Source organism: Paroedura picta, chromosome 11, assembly GCF_049243985.1.
Source record: "Paroedura picta isolate Pp20150507F chromosome 11, Ppicta_v3.0, whole genome shotgun sequence".
Classification (NCBI taxonomy): domain Eukaryota; kingdom Metazoa; phylum Chordata; class Lepidosauria; order Squamata; family Gekkonidae; genus Paroedura; species Paroedura picta.
Window position 1 is genome coordinate 66,549,744 of NC_135379.1, and position 21,457 is coordinate 66,571,200.

At 45.4% G+C, this 21,457-nt stretch overlaps 1 protein-coding gene across 5 annotated transcripts in view; it reads left to right on the forward strand.

Moving 5' to 3' along the window:
- DDC (dopa decarboxylase) overlaps positions 1-20,993 on the forward strand; it is a 74,225-nt gene extending 53,232 nt beyond the window's left edge. For 4 of the 5 annotated variants that reach the window (XM_077302979.1, XM_077302982.1, XM_077302980.1 and 1 more), the window contains 4 exons: positions 4,683-4,702; positions 5,679-5,777; positions 7,175-7,276; positions 19,701-20,993. In XM_077302979.1, coding sequence (XP_077159094.1) covers positions 4,683-4,702; positions 5,679-5,777; positions 7,175-7,276; positions 19,701-19,910 — 431 coding nt within the window. In that variant the 3' untranslated portion in view covers positions 19,911-20,993. Of the gene's footprint in view, positions 1-4,682; positions 4,703-5,678; positions 5,778-7,174; positions 7,277-10,207; positions 10,342-19,700 lie in introns of all 5 variants that reach the window. The other variant, XR_013225311.1, reaches the window with a different exon arrangement.
- Positions 20,994-21,457: the final 464 nt, after the last annotated feature.

Sequence of the window (21,457 nt, forward strand, 5' to 3'; positions counted from 1 at the left end):
GAGGGGACTGGAGAAACATCTGGAGCAGAGGTCCATCAGTGGCAATTAGCCACAAGGTCTAGGTGGGATGCTATGTCTGGGGCAGTGGCGTTCTGCATTCTTGGTGCTGAGGGGTGGGGGTTCTAGTGTTCTAGTGTTCTTGTGTGAAGTTTCTACTGATTGCCACAATAAGAAATCTTGACTTGGTGCAAGTAAACCCTATCGATACATTGCCAAAACTTAAGAGCAATAGCATCAGGACACTTATATCCCTCCCCACTGTCAAGCTCCCCTGAGTCCCAGTTCAAGCCGGAAAAGCAGATTATGCAGGATCAAAGACACAACAACTCGATTCAAAAAGCCAGATAAGATCTTGTAACCAAGAGACAGGAAACCAAGGACACTTCACACAGCTCATGCTCCCCAGGATCTCCCCCTCAAGTGTCCACCAACTTCATTTAGCATGACAAAAGGGGACAGGTACAGGGTTCAATCAAAGGCTGAACAAATGGCAAGGTACAGCCAAATGGCGAGATGCATATCAAAGCAAAAGGTTCCAAGAAAGAGATTGCATGACTATATGGCAGAACCACCAACTTTTGACATCTTGCTTTGCTGGTGGACCTCCTGATGGCACCTGGATTTTGGCCATCCTTTGGCATGGAGGGGTGGATTGGACAGGCCATTGACCTGATCCAACATGGCTTCTCTTATGTTTTTATATCTGGGGCAGTGGTGCTCTCTATTCTTGGTGCTGGGGGGGGCAACAGTGAGAGGGTTTCTAGAGTTCTGGCCTTGCTGATGAACCTCCTGAGGGCACTTGGGTTTTGGCCACTGTGTAGCACAGGGTGTTGGACTGGATGGGCCATTGTCCTGATCCAACATGGCTTCTCTTATGTTCTTGCCAGTTGTCTTGTTGGTTTGCACCAACCTGGCAGCCATTAAAAGAGCATTATCTTTTGGAACAGCAGTTTTCAACTGTGGACATAGTTTATCTGGAGTTCAGTAAAGGACATAGTTTATCTGGAGTTCAGTAAAGTGTTTGATAAGGTTCCACATGGTATTCTTGTTGACAAGTTAGTAAAATGCGGTATGGATCCTAATTCTGTCAGGTGGACAGATCGTAACCAAAGGGTACTTGTTAATGGTTCAGCATCCCCCTTGGAGAAGAGTGACGTGGAGTTCCCCAAGGATCTGTCCTGGGGCCTGTGTTGTTCAACATAGTTATCAACGATTTGGATGAGGGATTAGAGGGGATACTTATTAAATTTGCAGACGATACTAAACTGGGAGGCGTAGCAAACACAATGGAAGACAGAATCAGAATACAGGATGATCTTGATAGGCTTGAGAAGTGGGTTAAAATGAATAAAATGAAGTTCAATAGGGACAAATGTAAAGTTCTGCATTTAGGTAGGAAAAACAAAATACACCAATATAGGATGGGGGAGATTTGTCTTGGCAGTAGCATGTGCGAAAAGGATCTAGGAGTCTGAGTAGACCATACATTGAACATGAGTCAGCAGTGTGACTCGGTGGCTAAAAAGGCAAATGGGATTTTGGGATGTATCAAACGGAGTATCGTGTCCAGATCACGGAAGGTGATGTTAACACTTTGCTCTGCTCTGGTTCATAGAATCATAGAATCATAGAATCATAGAGTTGGAAGGGGCCATACAGGCCATCTAGTCCAACCCCCTGCTCAACGCAGGATTAGCCCTAAGCATCCTAAAGCATCCAAGAAAAGTGTGTATCCAACCTTTGCTTGAAGACTTCCAGTGAGGGGGAGCTCACCACCTCCTTAGGCAGCCTGTTCCACTGCTGAACTACTCTGACTGTGAAAAACTTTTTCCTGATATCTAGCCTATATCGTTGTACTTGAAGTTTAAACCCATTACTGCGTGTCCTCTCCTCTGCAGCCAGCAGAAACAGCATCCTGCCCTCCTCCAAGTGACAACCTTTCAAATACTTAAAGAGGGCTATCATGTCCCCTCTCAACCTCCTTTTCTCCAGGCTGAACATTCCCAAGTCCCTCAACCTATCTTCATAGGGCTTGGTCCCTTGGCCCCAGATCATCTTCGTCGCTCTCCTCTGTACCCTTTCAATTTTATCGATGTCCTTCTTGAAGTGAGGCCTCCAGAACTGCACACAGTACTCCAGGTGTGGTCTGACCAGTGCCGTATACAATGGGACTATGACATCTTGTGATTTTGATGTGATGCCTCTGTTGATACAGCCCAAAATGGCATTTGCCTTTTTTACCGCTGCATCACACTGCCTGCTCATGTTTAGTTTACAATCCACAAGTACCCCAAGGTCTCGTTCACACACAGTGCTACCTAGAAGCGTATCCCCCATCCAATAGGCATGCTTTTCATTTTTCTGACCCAGATGCAGAACTTTACACTTATCTTTATTAAATTGCATCTTGTTCTCATTTGCCCATTTTTCCATTGTGTTCAGATCTCGTTGAACTCTGTCTCTATCTTCCGGAGTATTTGCCAGTCCTCCCAATTTGGTGTCATCTGCAAACTTGATGAGTAGTCCCTCCACCCCCTCATCTAGATCATTAATAAATATGTTAAAAAGTACCGGGCCGAGCACCGAACCCTGAGGTACCCCGCTACTCACCTCTCTCCAGTCTGATGAAACACCATTGACAACAACTCTTTGAGTGCGGTTCTCTAACCAATTCCCTATCCACCTAACTATCTGAAAATCCAGATTGCAGTCCTTCAACCTATCCATCAGAACATCATGGGGAACCTTGTCAAAAGCTTTACTAAAATCCAAGTAAATGACATCAACCGAATTTCCCCGATCCAGCAAACCTGTTACTTGGTCAAAAAAGGAAACTAGGTTGGTCTGGCAGGACCTGTTGGAGACAAATCCATGCTGACTTCCTTGGATCACCAAATTGTCCTCCAGATGTTTGCAGATCGCTCCCTTTAATATCTGCTCCATTATCTTCCCCACAACAGAGGTCAGACTCACTGGTCTGTAGTTCGGCCTCACTTGGAGTACAGTGTTCAGTTTTGGGCACCCCAGTTGAAGAGGGATGTAGACAAACTGGAGCATGTCCCAAGGAGGGCAACAAAGATGGTGAGGGGTTTAGAGACCATGACGTATGCAGAAAGGTTGAGGGAGCTTGGTCTGTTTAGCCTGGAGAGGAGATGACTGAGAGGGGATTTGATTATCTTCAAGTATTTAAAAGGCTGCCATATCGAGGATGGAGCAGAGTTGTTCTCTCTTGTCCCGGAGGGATAGACCAGAACCAATGGGATGAAATTAATTCAAAAGAAATTCCGTTTAAGCAACAGTTTCTCAGTGGAACAGGCTTCCTCGAGAGGTGGTGGGTTCTTCATCTTTGAACATTTTTAAACAGCGGCTGGATAGCCATCTGACGGAGAGGCTGATTCTGTGAAGGTTCAAGGGGGTGGCAGGTGACAGTAGATGAGCGATTGGGATGTGAGTGTCCTGCATAGTGCAGGGGGTTGGATTAGGTGACCCATGAGGTCCCTTCCAACTCTATGATTCTATGATTCCATGAACTACTAATTTGAGATTCTGATTCTGGTACAGCGTTATTTGCACTAATTCACTGTTCCCAACCATTTTTGATTTAGGTTTTTGTTGTTGTTCTGTTGTAGAGGTTCTAGCTTTGGGCTGAGAAGTAACTGGAAACTTTGAGGGTGGAACCGGGAGTTGGTGGGATTTGAGGCAGGGAGGGGCCTACCTGGAGTATGATGCCTTAAAGTCCCCACTCCAAAGTAGCCATTTTCTCCAGGAGAACTGATCTCTTTTGTCTGAATAGAAGAAGAAGAAGAAGAAGAAGAAGAAGAAGAAGAAGAAGAAGAAGAAGAAGAAGAAGAAGAAGAAGAAGAAGAAGAAGAAGAAGAAGAAGAAGAAGAGTTGGTTCTTAGATGCCGCTTTTCCCTACCCAAAGGAGGCTCAAAGCGGCTTACAGTTGCCTTCCCATTCCTCTCCCCACAACAGACACCCTGTGAGGGAGGGGAGGCTGAGAGAGCCCTGATATTACTGAAGAAGAAGAAGAGTTGGTCCTTATATACCGCTTTTCTCTACCTGAAGGAGGCTCAAAGCGGTTTACTGTCGCCTTCCCATTCCTCTCCCCACAACAGACTTCCTGTGAGGGAGGTGAGGCTGAGAGAGCCCTGAGATCACTGCCTGGTCAGAACAGTTTTATCAGTGCCATGGCGAGCCCAAGGTCACCCAGCTGATTGCATGTGGGGGAGCACAGAATCGAACCTGGCATGCCAGATTAGAAGTCCGCATTCCTAACCACTACACCAAACTGGCTCTCAGTTTGATTTATGATTTATAATTCCAGGGGAATCCACAGTCCCACCTGGGGACTGGCACACCTTGGTTGTCAGGATACAGAGGAGGAGAGGACAATGTAAGCTGCTTTGGGTCCCCATATAAATTTATGACATTAATAAATGCATGGGGAACACTGTTGAATAGGAAACATTGCTTTCCATGTTTTGGCCAGCATGGATTAGATCTTAAAGTCTATTAAGTGCAAAAGGCTTTGTGAAGTCTCAGTGGTGATCTCTCCATGTTTCTTGTGGCCTTCTGCCAGCCAAGATGCTGCACGGACTGGGCTACCTGAAGAGCAGCATACCACTGACTGTATGTTTATGCATGTTCTCACATTCCCTTTTAATTTTTTTTACCTGCAGGACTTATCACAGATTATAGGGTAAGTATAATATTCCCAGTGACACCTCATGAAAACATAGAGCTGGAAGGGTCCCCAAGGGTCATTCAGTCCAACCCTTTGCACAATGCAGGAGAGAGAGAGATTTCAAAAAAGTGGTTAAACAGCGGCTAGAAGAAATTGAGAGACAATACGACCTTGTAAGATCACTTTTTTTGTCCCCAACTTCCTACCTTACTTTTCTAGATGTAAACAAATTCTGAAGGGCCTTCACTTTGGTGAGACTTGCAGTCTTGCCCTCAGTTGTCACAGATGGGAAATCTAATAGGATTCTACTCGCTGAGAGAATTTGCCCACAACCCCTTGGAGAAATTGAGACCAGGGGGCGTTTTTCTATGATCCTCTCTGTGATGAGCTGCCACTGTTAAACAAAGTTTCAGGACTTTGTGACAGAATGTGCCTTGAAAATGTTTTGGCAGATGAAAATTCTTCCATTTCGAGATGTCTTGTAAAGTTTTGTGCCTCTGTCATGTCTGACCCTTGGGGTGACGCCCTCCAGCGTTTTCATGGCAGACTCAAATACGGGGTGGTTTGCCAGTGCCTTCCCCAGTCATTACCGTCTACCCCCCAGCAAGCTGGGTACTCATTTTACCGACCTTGGAAGGATGGAAGGCTGAGTCAACCTTGAGCCGGCTGCTGGGATTGAACTCCCAGCCTCATGGGCAGAGCTTTCAGACTGTATGTCTGCTGCCTTACCATTCTGCGCCACAAGAGGCTCTTTGTGCCTCTGTATATACTGGTTCAAATATCAAGGTATAAGGATCTATGATCTTCTAAGTTACTGATTTTAATAAAAATTTTGTTTTGATTCTGATAATATATCCATAAACATTGACATTACCCTTTTGTACATTGACCTTGTCATTAAAATATTTTGTCCTTGGTATAGGACCACAAACAAAATTTGATTTCATTAATGTACTGTGCTATAACTAATAATTTGTTGTTTTATCTCCAGCACTGGCAGATCCCCCTGGGTCGGCGGTTCCGTTCCTTGAAGATGTGGTTTGTGTTCCGAATGTATGGTGTGAAGGGCCTCCAGGAATACATTCGGAAGGTGAACACGTTTTCCTTTGCTGCTGAATTCTTAGAAGGGATGTGGAAAGAAGAGGGGAGCTGTGTATTTGTGCCTGTAAGCTGATGGACATGCAGCCTAACCTAAAATCTCAAAAATTGTCAAGAAATGCACTCAATTTCAAATGCTCGGCAATGTGCTTTTGTAGAACTTGGCGTTGAGGTTTTAAGGAACCTGGCTTTGCATGGAACTCTCCAGTCGGGCTGCCAGCTCCAGGCTGAGGTTTTTTCTTTTCCTTTTTTGAGGTGGGGAGCCTGAAAAGGGTGGTGTTTGGGAAGGGGGGATTTCAATGTAGTAGAATGCTATACAATCTAGTTTCCAGAACGGCCGTTTTCCCCAGGGGAACTGATCTCTGTCACGTAGAGATCAGTTGTAATGCTGGGGCAGGTGTGTGTGTCTCCAGCCACTACCTAGAGCAGGGGTGGCCAAACAGTGGCTCTCCAGATGTGCATGGACTACAGTCCCCATGAGTCCCTGACAGCCTGCTCTGAATCCCAGAGACTGGAGGCAATGTCAAGGGAAGGCTCTCCAGAGGAAATGGCTGGCCACCATGTGAGGCAGGAGGCTGGACTAGACGGACGATTAGTCTGATTCAGGAGAGTTCTGGTGCTTGTCCTTAGACAAATGTGTCTGCCCTTGACTTGTACGGAGCTCTCATATGAACATTCACGTCTTTACTTTTATAGGCTGCATTTCATTCTCCCAGGGCACTCGGCTGCAAAAGAGTTAGGGTTGCTTAAAATGGGGCCGTCTTATCAAGGAAGCCCCACTCTGTGCAATGAGAACTCCTCATTGCCCTCTAGTGCTTGTGATAGGTATAATCATATTAATACCAAGAAGGTATTACTGTATAAAACAACTGCAAGGAAGCAGGGAAATTGAAGCATTTTCGTAAGATTTCTTTCATTAGATACTCTGCTGGAATAATACAGGTTCCGTCCCTTTGGATCTTTGTAGCAATTTGGATATGCTGAATGCTGCAGGTCATATTTTGGATGAAGGTCCTACATGACACTTATTGGACACTGAAAGTACTTCCCTTGACCAGGGCCTGATTTTGAAACATTAGAAGCCACATTTTGTTTTATTTGGCCTTCTGGTCCACAGAACTGACTAAGTAACATAGTATATAGTATCATTTTATGTATAGGAGAAGATAACTCTGCATAGAAGTTTTTGTAATTCTTGTATTTTATGTATGCTGCTTTTATTTCATGCCTGACGGTTGATCACACTGTCGGAGTCAGTTCTGCATGCAAAGCAAAGGCTCTACCCCCTGAGCCCCACCACTAGCCTCCTGCAACACTGTAGTCCTAAGCCAAGTTATGCCCAAGTGTGGAATGGAAATATATTAAATTAACTTCTGTTTATTATTTTAGCACGTTAAACTAGCTCATGAATTTAAGGATCTGGTGCTTCAGGATGATCGGTTTGAGATCTGTGCTGATGTTGTATTGGGCCTGGTGTGCTTCCGACTAAAGGTAAGCTCTTTCAGCCTTACGTTATGGTACAGATCTTCTTCTGATTTAACACCTTGCTTTCTAACTATGTTTAACGTTTTGAATTAAGATTATGGGGAGGCCAGACTATAAAAGGGGCAGCTTGCTTTTTAAAACTTCCTCAGGCCATTTGAGGACCGGGAGATTTCTCATTATTCCCTATTCCAAAAGACTGTGCAACCAAGGTTGCAAAGAATCTGTTTTACATGTTCTGCTACACTGTCCATTCTATGGAAATATTAGGGTTAAATTCTTACATTTGCTCCTAATTAGAAGATGGGAGACTGCTCATAAATATAAGATCCTTCTTCTCCTCATTGGTCAAAATCCTGACAATAGAGTCACAAACTTCTTACAAGAAGCAATTAGAATAGAAGCATTTTATGTTTAACGAGGGACCAAGCCCGTTGTTCTTGCAAATACAAAGGGTGCTAGGTGTGCTTTTATCATACGGAGGCATCATACAATGCCTCTGAGTCCAGCCTTTGAGGAGGCCGCGGGTGTGCTTCTGGGCCCGGGGGGTGGGGGGAGGAAGCCTTCCCCCCGGCCCCAAAAGAGCACCTGCGGCCTCCTCAAAGGCATTGTACGATTTTGAAGTTCCACCTCCAACTTGAGGACTATTTTCAACCCAGGGGTAGCCAACCTCCAGGTGGGGCCTGGATTGCCCCTGGAATTACAGCTCACCGGCAGAGTATAAAGATCAGCTCCCGAGGCAGAAAGGGCTACTTTGGACAGTGTTGTGGTAGAGAAGAAAAATTTAAGGTCTCCCACACAGGTTGTTGTTGAATTGAAAGACTTGAGGCCTACTGCACAGGGTTGTTGTGCAGATGAAACAGGAGACAAAAGAACCTCCGCAACAGCATCCAGTTGTGCAGAATAACGCTGTGCAATGGCCTCAAATCTGCAGAGTTGCAAAGAAGAAATACACATGACTTGGCTGTGTCTAACCCCGGCCAGAGCAGTCTTTTAAGTGAGAAGGGGCTTTTCTGTGGCCTCCCTGTCAGCCAACTGTTTGGCAGGAGGGGAAAGTTTCTCAGACTCCCCTGCGTTGCTCTCTAAAGGAAAATGCCTCCCTCCCCTCAGTCAGGGCCTGTCAGAGGCTCCTTCGCAGCAGGCCTGAAGGGAGGGGGGGAGGGAGCGCACTCTGCAGCCTCCTGCCAGCTCTGTCAGGGCTCTGAGGCCATTTGCAGTTGGACATGACAGTTAGGATGGCCTTGGGGCGAAAAGGGCCTGTCCAAGCCTCTGTTCTCACCCCCCTTGGCAGCCCTACTGGCCTCCTCTCTCTCTGTTGGTCAGCAGCAGACTGGCAGCCATGTCTTCAGATGGAACCCTGACTGGATGGGACCCTGGTCTGTCCTCTTGAGGGCCCAATCAGAAGGCGCTTCGCCTTCCGATTGGCCCCTCACCCGACTGGCTGGAATTCTTGTCACTCTGAGGCCAAGGGGCCAATCGTTGGTCCCTGTTTCCTATCCTGAACTCAGCCAACCCCCCTTAGCCTTACTGTTTTATTTATACCACTCCCCGAGCGGTTTACAGATTTGGTACATATTTCTGTTTTTTGTATTATCGGTTTATTTGTTTGGTATGCCAATAAAGGTGTTGCTGTTGTTACAACATTTCAACATATTAGAGTAACATCCATTTAAAGGTATTAGAGAATTAAAAAAAAAACAATTCTGGCACCAATTAAATATTTGGGTGTTTATGTCATTAAAAAATTCCATGACTTAAAGTTTTGTTAAATTGCTATGAGAAATTTTGTTAGCCTTCTTGAGTCCTTGTTCAAAAAGACTGCCTTGCAATAGTTTAATGAGCTAAGCAGTTTTGCTTCCTTTGAAATCCTGCAGATCTTCTGGTAAGTCAGGTCCAAAACCAAAACCTTGCTTTCTGTGAATTTTGATAGATATGGCTGGTTCTGAACCCATAAAATTGATATTAACAAGCATTAAGAGTCTCTCGTGGCTTTCGGACGCAGGAAGCCCATGGATGGCTGTCTTCCCAGTTCCCTTAGGGAAATTAGACGCTTTTTTAATACTGATCATCAGCTGCTCTGACAGGGGAAACAAAATGTAACTCTTAGCCACATTAACCCTCCAGATTGCTTTCTTTGACATTTGGAAAGATAATGCTGTGTGATAGCAAGAGATCATTAGCTTACCGCTTGAGCAGATGCCGAAAGTGATACACTGAGGCTTAAGGGGCGTGATTAAGCAGGGGAAAACAGTTTACTAAGAAAGCAAAGAAATTGAGAACATTAACCTTTGGTCTGCCCCTCATTACCAAACAGAGCAGCCATTTCTCTTTTCCGGCAGGCATTGTGGCCTTCTCCCACACACCAGGCAGTACGATTTAAAGGGGGGATGACTTGAAAAAGAGAAGCTAGTTTGAAAACAACCGCTGACAACAAATGACTCCTCAACATGATACTCCAGAAGTTATTCAGAATGCCAGTCCAGCGCTGTGAGTAGCAAAGGACACAGAATGGACAGTGAAATCAGCAGCCCTGGGTTGAGTTTCCCTCATTACAATTAACCTAGATATTACAGTTTACAAAAGAAATAAAACATGGAATGTATATATATACACATATATACATATATACATACGCATACGCGCGCGCGCGCACACACACACACACACACACACACACACAAATATATATATATATATATATACCCACACACAAATACAAAACCCAAAAGACTCTTGAGGTCTGAATTAAACCATAATACTCTGTAAGGAGCCAAGAGCAGGAGCTAAAGGACTCTTGGCTGTTGGCTTTTCACCTGAGGATCAAGCCGAAGGTTTCACTGAAGTGTAGGACTGTTTGTGGAGCAGTTCAGATGAATCAAAGTGGCATGAAGACTGAAGAAGGTTGCGTAGTGACATGTACCATCTGTCTTTTTACCTCAGGGGGACAATTTTTACAAATGCAGCAACTGCAAATCAGTGGCTCTGCTAGAGGAAAAGGATTACAGAAACGATTGATTACACTGCAGGAGGAGGGAAATATATCAAAACAAAATCAGGAGCAGCTAATACAGAGGGTAATGATTGGAAGAATGTTACACACATTTGGTTTCTGGGACCATGGGATAGGCTTTATTGAGGAAGGTCTACTAGCACCTGATGGACTGCACTTATCGAAGTTGGGGAAGAATGTGTTTGGCAGGAACCAGGGGAGATTCATAGAATCATAGAATCATAGAGTTGGAAGGGGCCATAGAGGCCATCTAGTCCAACCCCCTGCTCAACGCAGGATCAACCCTAAGCATCCTAAAGCATCCAAGAAAAGTGTGTATCCAACCTTTGCTTGAAGACTGCCAGTGAGGGGGAGTTCACCACCTCCTTAGGCAGCCTATTCCACCGCTGAACTACGGTGGTCAGGAACAGACTGGCAGCCAGACTGGGCTGGGTGAATGGAATTTTGGTCTGTCCTGGTGAGGGGCCAATAGGAAGGCGCTTTGCGCACCTCCCCATTGGCTGCTTGGCCCTGGATGGACACTTCATGGCTCCTGATTGGGCCCTCTGAGTTTTTATCCTGGACAGGGCCCGTCCTAACTCCTCCCCAGGTGGCTGTACCCTTTTATTTAATACCGCAGGAGCGGTTAAAGATGATGAAGAGAAGGCTGAACTGCTTAACTCCTATTTTTCCTCGGTCTTCTCTTGTGTGTGAATCAATGTGGCAAATATGTAACACAACACGGAGGACAGGAATGGTGGCCTAGGATCACTGTTGGGGCAGTCCACAATCACCTAATTGCATTAAATGAAACAAAGTCTTCTGGGCCAGATGAACTGCATCCAAGCATACTAAAAGGACTTGCAGATGTCATCTCTGAACCTCTGTCCATTATTTTTGACACTTCTTGGAGAACCGGTGAGGTGCCTGATGATTGGACACGGGCAAATGTTGTCCCCATCTTCAAGAAAGGGAAAAAGGAGGACCCGGGTAATTATCGACCCATCAGCTTGACATCTGTAGCTGGCAAAATTTTGGAACAAATAAAAAATATTCAGTCCTTGAGCAGCTGAAACTGAGAGCTGTGATTTCTAAGACTCAGCACGGGTTTCTCAAGAACAAGTCATGTCAGACCAACCTTACGTCTTTTTTTGAGAAAGTGACTACCTTGTTGGATCAGGGGAATGCCGTGGACATAGTTTATCAGGATTTCAGTGAAGCTTTTGATAAGGTTCCACATGATATTCTTGTTCACAAGTTGGTAAAATGCGGTATGGATCCTAATTCTGTTAAGTGGATCAATAACTGGTTGACAAAACATACCCAGAAGGTACTTATTAATGGTTCAGCATCTTCTTGGAAAAGAGTGACAAGTGGAGTACCCCAAGGATCTGTCCTGGGGCCTGTGTTGTTCAACATATTTATAAATGATTTGGATGAGGGATTAGAGGGGATACTTATTAAATTTGCAGATGATACTAAACTGGGAGGGGTAGCAAACACAACTGAAATCAGCAACAGAATACAGGATGATCTTGATAGGCTCAAGAAGTGGGCTAAACTGAATAAAATGAAGTTCAATAGGGACAAATGTAAAGTTCTGCATTTAGGTAGGAAAAACCAAATACACCGATATAAGATGGGGGAGACTTGCCTTGGCAGTAGCAAGTGCCAAAAGGATCTAGGAGTCTTCGTAGACCATACATTGAACATGAGTCAGCAGTGTGACTCAGTGTCTAAGAAGGCAAATCGGATTTGGGGCTGTATCAAACGGAGTATCGTGTCCAGATCATGAGAGGTGATGGTACCACTGTACTCTGGTCTGGTTCGGGCTCACTTGGAGTAATATGTTCAGTTTTGGGCACCCCAGTTGAAGAGGGATGTTGACATACTGGAATGTGTCCAGATGAGGGCAACAAAGATGTTGAGAGGTTTGGACACCAAGACATATGAAGAAAGGTTGGGGGAGCTTGGTCTGTTTAGCCTAGAGAGGAGATGACTGAGAGAGGATCTAATAACAATATTCAAGTATTTAAAAGGGTGCCATATGGAGGATGGAGCAGAATTGTTCTCTCTTGCCCCAGAGGGACAGACCAGAATGAACGAGATGAAATTAATTCAAAAGAAATTCCATCTAAATATCCGGAAGAATCATAGAATCATAGAATCATAGAATCATAGAGTTGGAAGGGGCCATACAGGCCATCTAGTCCAACCACCTGCTCAACGCAGGATTAGCCCTAAGCATCCTAAAGCATCCAAGAAAAGTGTGTATCCAACCTTTGCTTGAAGATTTCCAGTGAGGGGGCGCTCACCACCTCCTTAGGCAGCCTATTCCACTGCTGAACTACTCTGACTGTGAAAAACTTTTTCCTGATATCTAGCCTATATCGTTGTACTTGAAGTTTAAACCCATTACTGCGTGTCCTTTCCTCTGCAGCCAGCAGAAACAGCATCCTGCCCTCCTCCAAGTGACAACCTTTCAAATACTTAAAGAGGGCTATCATGTCCCCTCTCAACCTCCTTTTCTCCAGGCTGAACATTCCCAAGTCCCTCAACCTATCTTCATAGGGCTAGGTCCCTTGGCCCCAGATCATCTTCGTCGCTCTCCTCTGTACCCTTTCAATTTTATCGATGTCCTTCTTGAAGTGAGGCCTCCAGAACTGCACACAGTACTCCAGGTGTGGTCTGACCAGTGCCGTATACAATGGGACTATGACATCTTGTGATTTTGATGTGATGCCTCTGTTGATACAGCCCAAAATGGCATTTGCCTTTTTTACCGCTGCATCACACTGCCTGCTCATGTTTAGTTTACAATCCACAAGTACCCCAAGGTCTCGTTCACACACAGTGCTACCTAGAAGCGTATCCCCCATCCAGTAGGCATGCTTTTCATTTTTCCGACCCAGATGCAGAACTTTACACTTATCTTTATTAAATTGCATCTTGTTCTCATTTGCCCATTTATTCATTGTGTTCAGATCTCGTTGAACTCTGTCTCTATCTTCCGGAGTATTTGCCAGTCCTCCCAATTTGGTGTCATCTGCAAACTTGATGAGTAGTCCCTCCACCCCCTCATCTAGATCATTAATAAATATGTTAAAAAGTACCGGGCCGAGCACCGAACCCTGAGGTACCCCGCTACTCACCTCTCTCCAGTCTGATGAAACACCATTGACAACAACTCTTTGAGTGCGGTTCTCTAACCAATTCCCTATCCACCTAACGATCTGAAAATCCAGATTGCAGTCCTTCAACTTATCCATCAGAACATCATGGGGAACCTTGTCAAAAGCTTTACTAAAATCCAAGTAAATGACATCAACCAAATTTCCCCGATCTAGCAAACCTGTTACTTGGTCAAAAAAGGAAACTAGGTTGGTCTGGCAGGACCTGTTGGAGACAAATCCATGCTGACTTCCTTGGATCACCAAATTGTCCTCCAGATGTTTGCAGATCACTCCCTTTAATATCTGCTCCATTATCTTCCCCACAACAGAGGTCAGACTCACTGGTCTGTAGTTTCCCGGGTTATCCTTCCTCCCTTTTTTGAAGATCGGAATAACGTTTGCTCTTTTCCAGTCCTCCGGGACATCTCCAGTCCTTAAAGAGGTTCCGAAGATGATGGACAAGGGCTGTGCAAGTTCTCTGGAAAGTTCTTTGAGTACTCTCGGGTGCATTTCATCTGGACCAGGGGATTTGAACTCATCCAGTGCAGCTAAATACCTCTCGACAACCTCTCTATCCATGTTAACCTGCCACCCAGACACTGTCCTTTGGCTACAGCCATCTCTAGACGTGCCTAAACACTTTGACCTGTGGGAAAAAACAGATGTAAAATAGGCACTAAGCCTTTCTGCTTTCTCTGCATCTTTCGTTAGAGTTTGTCCATCCGCACCCAACAGCGGGCCTATTGCCTCCTTTACTTTACGTTTGCTCCTCACGTAACTGAAAAATCTTTTCTTATTACAGTGGGCTTCCCTGGCCAATCTTAGCTCACTCTCAGCTTTGGCCTTTCTGATGATTGATCTACAGTGCCTAGTAACCTGTAGGTACTCTTCTTTAGAGCTCTGTCCTTCCCTCCATTTCCTGAACATTTTCCTTTTCTTTCTTATTTCCTCTTGAAGTTCTCTGTTCATCCAAATAGGCTTCTTAGAGCTCCTGCAGTGTTTTCGTATTTCTGGAATAGTCATTGATTGAGCATGCAATAGCTCTTGTTTGAGTAGCGCCCACCCTTCACATGCTCCCTTCCCTTCCAGCATTCTCGTCCATGGTATGACACTCATCATGTCTCTGAGTTTATTAAAGTTTGCCCTACGAAAATCCAACATCCGCGTCTGGCTACAAGCTTCCTTGGCTCCCCATCTCAAAAGGAATTCTATGAGGACATGGTCACTTCCCCCTAGGGTCCCCACCTCCTTCACCTCATCCACCAACTCTTGCCTGTTGGTCAGTATTAAGTCCAGTATGGCTGAACCTCTTGTGGGTTCATCTACCATTTGATAAATGAAATTGTCAGCCAGGCAGGTCAGAAACTTGCATGACTGAGGACGCTTCGCAGAGTTTGTTTCCCAGCACACATCTGGGAAATTGAAGTCACCCATGATGACAAGGTCCTGCCGTTTGGATATTTTCTCAAGCTGCTCACAAAGTGCAGCATCCACATCCTCTCGTTGGTCAGGCGGTCGGTAGCAGACACCAACCACCACACTGTTTGTTTTCCCCTCGCTTATTTTCACCCAGATGCTTTCCACTGTAGATATGCTCTCCTTCACTAGAATTTCCTGACAGGTAAGCCCTTTCCTCACATACAGTGCCACTCCTCCACCTCTTCGATCTATTCTGTTTTTTCTGAACAGTTCATATCCATCCACCATTACATTCCAGTCATGAGAATCATTCCACCAAGTTTCTGTGATGCCTACTAGATCATACTTTTCCATCAGCATGAGAAGTTCCAGCTCTTCCTTTTTATTGCCCATGCTTCGGGCGTTAGTATAAAGACATCTGAATCCTTTTACTTTTGGTTCCCTATGAGCTGGCCTTGCCGGTTGGGCTGCCTCCGATCGTTTTCCTTCCATACACTCCCTATGTTGATCGTCTCCTTCCCCTAGTGGCTTTAGTTTAAAGCTCTCCTGATGAATCTCCCCAGGTTCCTGCCAAACACATTCTTCCCCAGTTTCGATAAGTGCAGTCCATCAGGTGCTAGTAGGCCTTCCTCAAGAAAGCCTATCCCATGGTCCCAGAAACCAAATCTCTCCTGCCGGCACCAACTACGCAGCCAGTGATTCACCTCCATTATCTTCCTCTCCCGACGCATTCCTCTTCCCTTGACAGGCAAGATTGAAGAGAATACCACTTGTGCTCCCATTTGCTTGAGCTTCCTCCCCAGATCTTGATAGTCTTTTTTAATAGGAGCGATGGTATTCAGGGACATGTCATTCGTTCCCACATGGACCATCACAAATGGGTAGCGATCCGTAGATTTGAGGAGTTTGGGCAGCCTTTCTGAAACATCTTTAATTTTCGCCCCTGGCAAGCAACACACCTCTCGGGTTAGGGGGTCGGGCCCAGCCACATGGCGATCCATTCCTCTTAGCAGGGAGTCTCCAATTACCAGTACTCTCCTTTTTTTTTTCTTCTCAACTCCATTTCCTTCTGTCCCCGTGGCCTCTTCCCTTTGTCTTAGAGTTTGTTTTGGGACCTCTTCCCTTGTTGACCCTTGCACCTCCTCTGCAAGGGCCTGAAATCTATTCTGGAGCTCCAAAGGCCCCGAGAACTGTCTCGCCCTTCGCCGTTCAGTCTTTTTCCGAACTGCCTGCAGAGGCTCCCTATTGTGGTCAATCTCCTTGTCCTCTTCAGGACTGGTTGTATTCTCTTTATTCCATGTTGCAGAGCTCTGGACTACGAACTCCTCCCCTTTTTTACTTTGGGTCAGAGTAATAATTCTGTTTTCTAGTGCCCTAATCTTTTCCTCCAAAAGTCTTACCAGCTTACACTTGGGGCAGCTGTAGTCCATCTTGTCTTCTGGGAGGAAGGCAATCATGTCACACTCACTGCAGATGATGGGATGAGTGTTCTGGAGGTCCATTGTAATGTCTAGGCAGTGGAAGTACTAGGGAAATATAATCTACTGATGATATAATCTACTGATTCTAATTGCTCGGCCAAGAGCCCTTTGTCTCGCGCCAAAGGCTCGCGCCTCTGGTGAGGAGTAGCCCTTTTTAAGCCTCCCAACAATTACCCAGCAATCACCTCAGAAGTTCCTGACAGAGTGGTTTCTCAGTGGAACAGGCTTCCTCGGAAGGTGGTGGGTTCTCCATCTTTGGAAATTTTTAAACAGAGGCTAGATAGCCATGTGATGGAGAGGCTGATTCTGTGAAGGCAAAGGGCTGGCAGGTTTGAGCGATAGGGTTGTGAGTGTCCTGTATAATACAGGGACTAGATGACCCATGAGGTCCCTTCCAACTCTTTTATTCTATGATTCTATGATTCTGTGATTCTATATATATTCAGTGCTATGCTTTGGCAGGTACATTCTGTATTTATTTATTTGTTTGTTTATTTAAAAGTTCAGCATTAAAATTTGTGACAAAAAATTATAACTAAAACTTTAAAATTTTCATGAGCTAAGGAAGACTGGCTTTGGGTCAGTTACATAGTCCTTAGAGCAGCCTTTGTCAACTTTGTTACCATTGAGAACTCCCTGAAACATTCTTCTGGCTTTGAGAAATCCCAGGAGTGGTGCAATTTGGCAGAATATGGTTTGGAAGCATAGCTGTGTACATGCTCACCTGTGTCTCTCCTCTCCCTCTTGTTGTAGACAAAAATGAATAGAAAGAGTCCCAAAGCACCTTAAAGACAAGCAAGATTGGTGGCAGGAGATGTGCTTTTGGAAGTCACTGTTCACCAATTTTTTTAGTTTTTAAGGTGCTGGACTCTCCCTATTCTACTGCAATAACCAGAACTGTGAAGTTCATCACCACAGGATCTATAAATAAACCAATTACTGGGTTGGATCCAACCAGCTTTTCTACTGATGAAAAAGAGAGGAAGGGTCCCCCATGTCCACCTTGAAAAGTTATTCTGGGGAGCCTGAGATCTCCATGGGTAACAGCCAAAAAGGACAGGGGCTTGGAAAAGTGGAAATTTGGGTGCAGTCGAGTAGAAAAGCAGTTGGATCCACCCCATAACTTCAGGAGAATGTTCAGGAAGAAACTTCCTTTGAGAGAACACAGACCTTAAATGGCCAAGTGGCCTGATCCAATGGGACGTTTCTTATGCTCTCATGCTCCATTTCACCACATTAGAGCAGTGACAAACAGCTGTTGCTGGACCCACAAGCACTCTCCGTAGCGCAAGAATAAACATTTCGCTAAAGACACTGAGTCTGTTTTAAAAAACCTGACAAGCTAACACATTTTCAGAAGCTCTTATTGAACTGGGACAAAGACAATAATGACGTATTTTTGTGCAAGTTGGAAAAACAATCCAACGGGCTCTGCTAACATTCATTATGAGTTCCTGGCAGTGCAAAAAGAAAGATCTTTGCAGCAGAACTAGTTGAAATCCTCTGATGGAAGAGGTGCTTCCACCTCTTTCAAGTTTATTAGCCTGGAGGGAAGCGCCAGACTTTGCTCTGTGAAGTAACAAGGTACAAGCCAATGTCATGTTAGATGTGTCCTGGCTGCATATCAGAAAAACTGGTCTTGTTCACCATTACTAACCTTCTCCTCTGGAGTTCAGGAGTTTGCTGTGTACCACGTGCTTGGCATGTGCGGAGGTTTAGATACCCCCTGGGAATGCCTCAGAGTGCAGGGGAATCAGAATCACATGGAGCCGGAAAAGGCTACAAAGGGCAATCTAGTCCAGTCCCCCACTTTTGTGGGGACTTAAAAACACACACCAGACATCTCGTTGAGGCCAGGCATACCTGGTGGAATGAGCTCCCGGAAGAGCTGTGGGCCTTTCAAGAGTGAACTCAGTTTCAAAGGGCCTGTTTTGATTTTATTTTTTATTTATTTTATTATTTATTATATTTATATAGAGCCTCTTGTGGCGCAGAGTGGTAAGGCAGCAGTCATCAGTCTGAAGCTCTGCCCATGAGGCTGGGAGTTCAGTCCCAGCAGCCGGCTCAAGGTTGACTCAGCCTTCCATCCTTCCGAGGTTGGTAAAATGAGTCCCCAGCTTGCTGGGGGGTAAACGGTAATGACTGGGGAAGGCACTGGCAAACCACCCTGTATTGAGTCTGCCATGAAAACGCTGGAGGGCGTCACCCCAAGGGTCAGACATGACTCAGTGCTTGCACAGGGGATACCTTTACCTTTACCTTATATTTATATACTGCCCTGCCCAGAGGCTCAGGGCTGTTTACATAGAACATAAGAACAATACATGAAACAGTCTATAACATATGAATATCCGTACAATATTAATAATAGTTGTAATAATATAACAGTGTAACAGTATAACAGTATAAACAAAGCAACAGTGCAATAGTGCAAACAGGTCCAGAGCACTCTGGTGGAGTTCTGAGAGGGGGGGGGGAGCAGGGGCCCTTCAGTCGCTGTTGGTTATGCCTGGTCTCAACCAAATGCCTGGCGGAGGAGCTCCTTTTTGCAGGCCCTGCAGAACTGTTTAAGCTCCATCAGGGCCCTGATCTCCTCCGGGAGCTTGTTTCACCAGGTGGCGGCCAGGACAGAGAAGGCTCTGGCCCTGGTTGAGGTCTGGCGGGCTTCTTTAGGCCCAGGGATCCTTAGCCGGTTGGTGGTGGTAGAGCGCAGAGCTCTTTTGGGGGCATAGGCGGGGAGGCGGTCCCTCAGGTACACTGGGCATTTTATGTAAGCATTTTTTTTACCCACCCTAACCTGGCTTGCTGGGAGGGATGGAATATAAATCTAAACAATAAATCGACAGACAGACACACAGACAGACAGAACTGGTGCAGTGAGCTGTCAATATTTAAGGCAACCCAAACCACAGACTGAGATTTGAATCATGGAAAGAAACTATCAATGAGATTTCGGGTAACTGGGGATGCCGTGCTGAGAGTGTCTCAGATCTCAGATTTCAGGAAGGTGGGAGATTTCCAGCAAGACATAAAATTCGACACTTTGATCAATTTAGTAGAAAGAAAAGAAAACAATGCTGGAGGAACATTTTATGTGCATTTCTGTTGCCCAGCTATAGCAGTGTTATCCACACAGTCACCCTTTGAGCCTTTGGCACTTATGAACCTTTGGCTCAGACATTCAAAATATTGGTCTCTATTGGCTTACTGTTGTGTAGAGCCAATGAGCTGGCCAGATGGCAGTGAGCTAGGCCAAGGGTAGAGCTCCTTCCAGGTACTCTCCAGGAAGGTGGTCTGAAACCTCCTTTCCCTGAAGCTGCCCAATCCAAATTGCTTACGCCTTGCTTTTGTTTGTTTGGTCACCACCGCAGGGCAGCAATGAACTCAACGAGTCTCTGCTGAAGAGCATAAATGATGCCAGGAAGATCCACCTCGTTCCATGTCACCTGAAAGGGAAATTTGTGCTGCGTTTCTCAATTTGCGCTCGCACCGTGGAATCGACCCATGTCCAGTTGGCCTGGAAGCACATTGTGAAGCTGGCGAGTGAACTTCTGAAGTCCCAAGAGCGTCAACAGCAATAGACTTGATTGACTGGATAATGCAGGGGAACGGCCAAGGGCCCGTGGTAGCAGGGAACTGTAGTGTCTCTGAGCTTCTCTGATATGACAAAACTGCAAGCAGCAAACTCTGTTAGATCCAATATGCAGATATTGTGTCTCATTGATGACAATCCAGCTTTGCTCTTAGCATTATCTATCTGCCAAATGTAATTTCTTCACATTTCTTCCCCTTCTCCCTTCAACTTCACCCAGGTTCTGATGGATTCTTGGACAGAGCCATTTCCTAAAAATTCAGGAAACAGCCCAGCAGCCATCTGCCCTAAGCTCTGGTTCTCCCTCAAACCTCCCACTTTAGGGTAAACCTGTAAGACAGAGCCATTCACAGGGACCAAGCTCCAAACTCAAACAGGGTAATGTGTGAAAACTGTTGATTCAGGCTGGATCCAACCAGAATTGGATTGGTGTTGATTGGTGGAGTAATCGATCATGCAATCACTGGTGGTTTCTGAATTAGGGTTTCTGGGGTTGCTTCCTAAGTCATTGAATCAGGGCTTTCACCAGCTAATGCATCCTACCCAAGAATAATGGACATGATATTGTTTGCATAGTCACTGATTCCAAAAGTAGACAGACCCCCCCCCCGCCCAATATATGATTTCTTTCTTTGCTCTCTGCTCATCTTCCCCTCTTTGTGTAAGCAAAAAGTGGTTGGAAAAACAGAAGATCAGGCATCTGGCAGTACAGAATTTCTGTTGCTTCCATTCCCCACCCACTGCAATTTGCAGCTTTGTAACTTCTTTAAAAAGTAATTATTTGGTCATGTGTGAACACTGGGGGGCAAGGAGTGTTATTTTTATAGCATGGTTAAGCTGTATCTGGCCATACAGTCCCCTGCCAATGTGATAGTGGCAAGCTATCACAATATCGCATACAATATCAGAATGAGAAAAGTATACAACCTGCATGTGCCCAACACTTTCACATTACAGAGATGTAAGCCTTATTTATTTATTTCAGCTTGGAATCACAGTTTGTTACAGGTTTTGATTTAGATTTTCTACCATCAGTTGTGCTACACTAAAGTGTTGTGGTATTTCTACAGCACGATCTGCCCTTGTCCTTACTCCTTCTATGATGCTCACATATGCAAGGATACAAGGTAACATCAATTTTTTTTACAGATAAACATTTAACCATGCATGTCCAACATGCAGCCAAGAATGTGCCACTGTTCCAAGATGGCTTTATCCCATCAATGAATACTCTTGGCCAAAGATTCCCAACCAGGGGTCCGTGGACCCGAGGGATCTGTGGGAGCTCTGCAGGGGGGTCTGCGGCCTTCCCCTTCCTCCCTTAATGGACTTGGCCACAAGTTAGGGAACTGGCTGCCTCTGCTCAGAGGAATTGGTGGGTAGGCTGTGGGTGTAAAAATCAAGGGAGGGGGGAGTTGGTTGGGTTGTGGTGTGGGGGTGGGGTCTGGGCTGTCTTCTCAGCCCCTGCCATTCTTTCAAGCCAATATGCGGCAGAATTGCTGTAGTAGGAGTAAAGGTGGGGGGGGGAGAACAAAA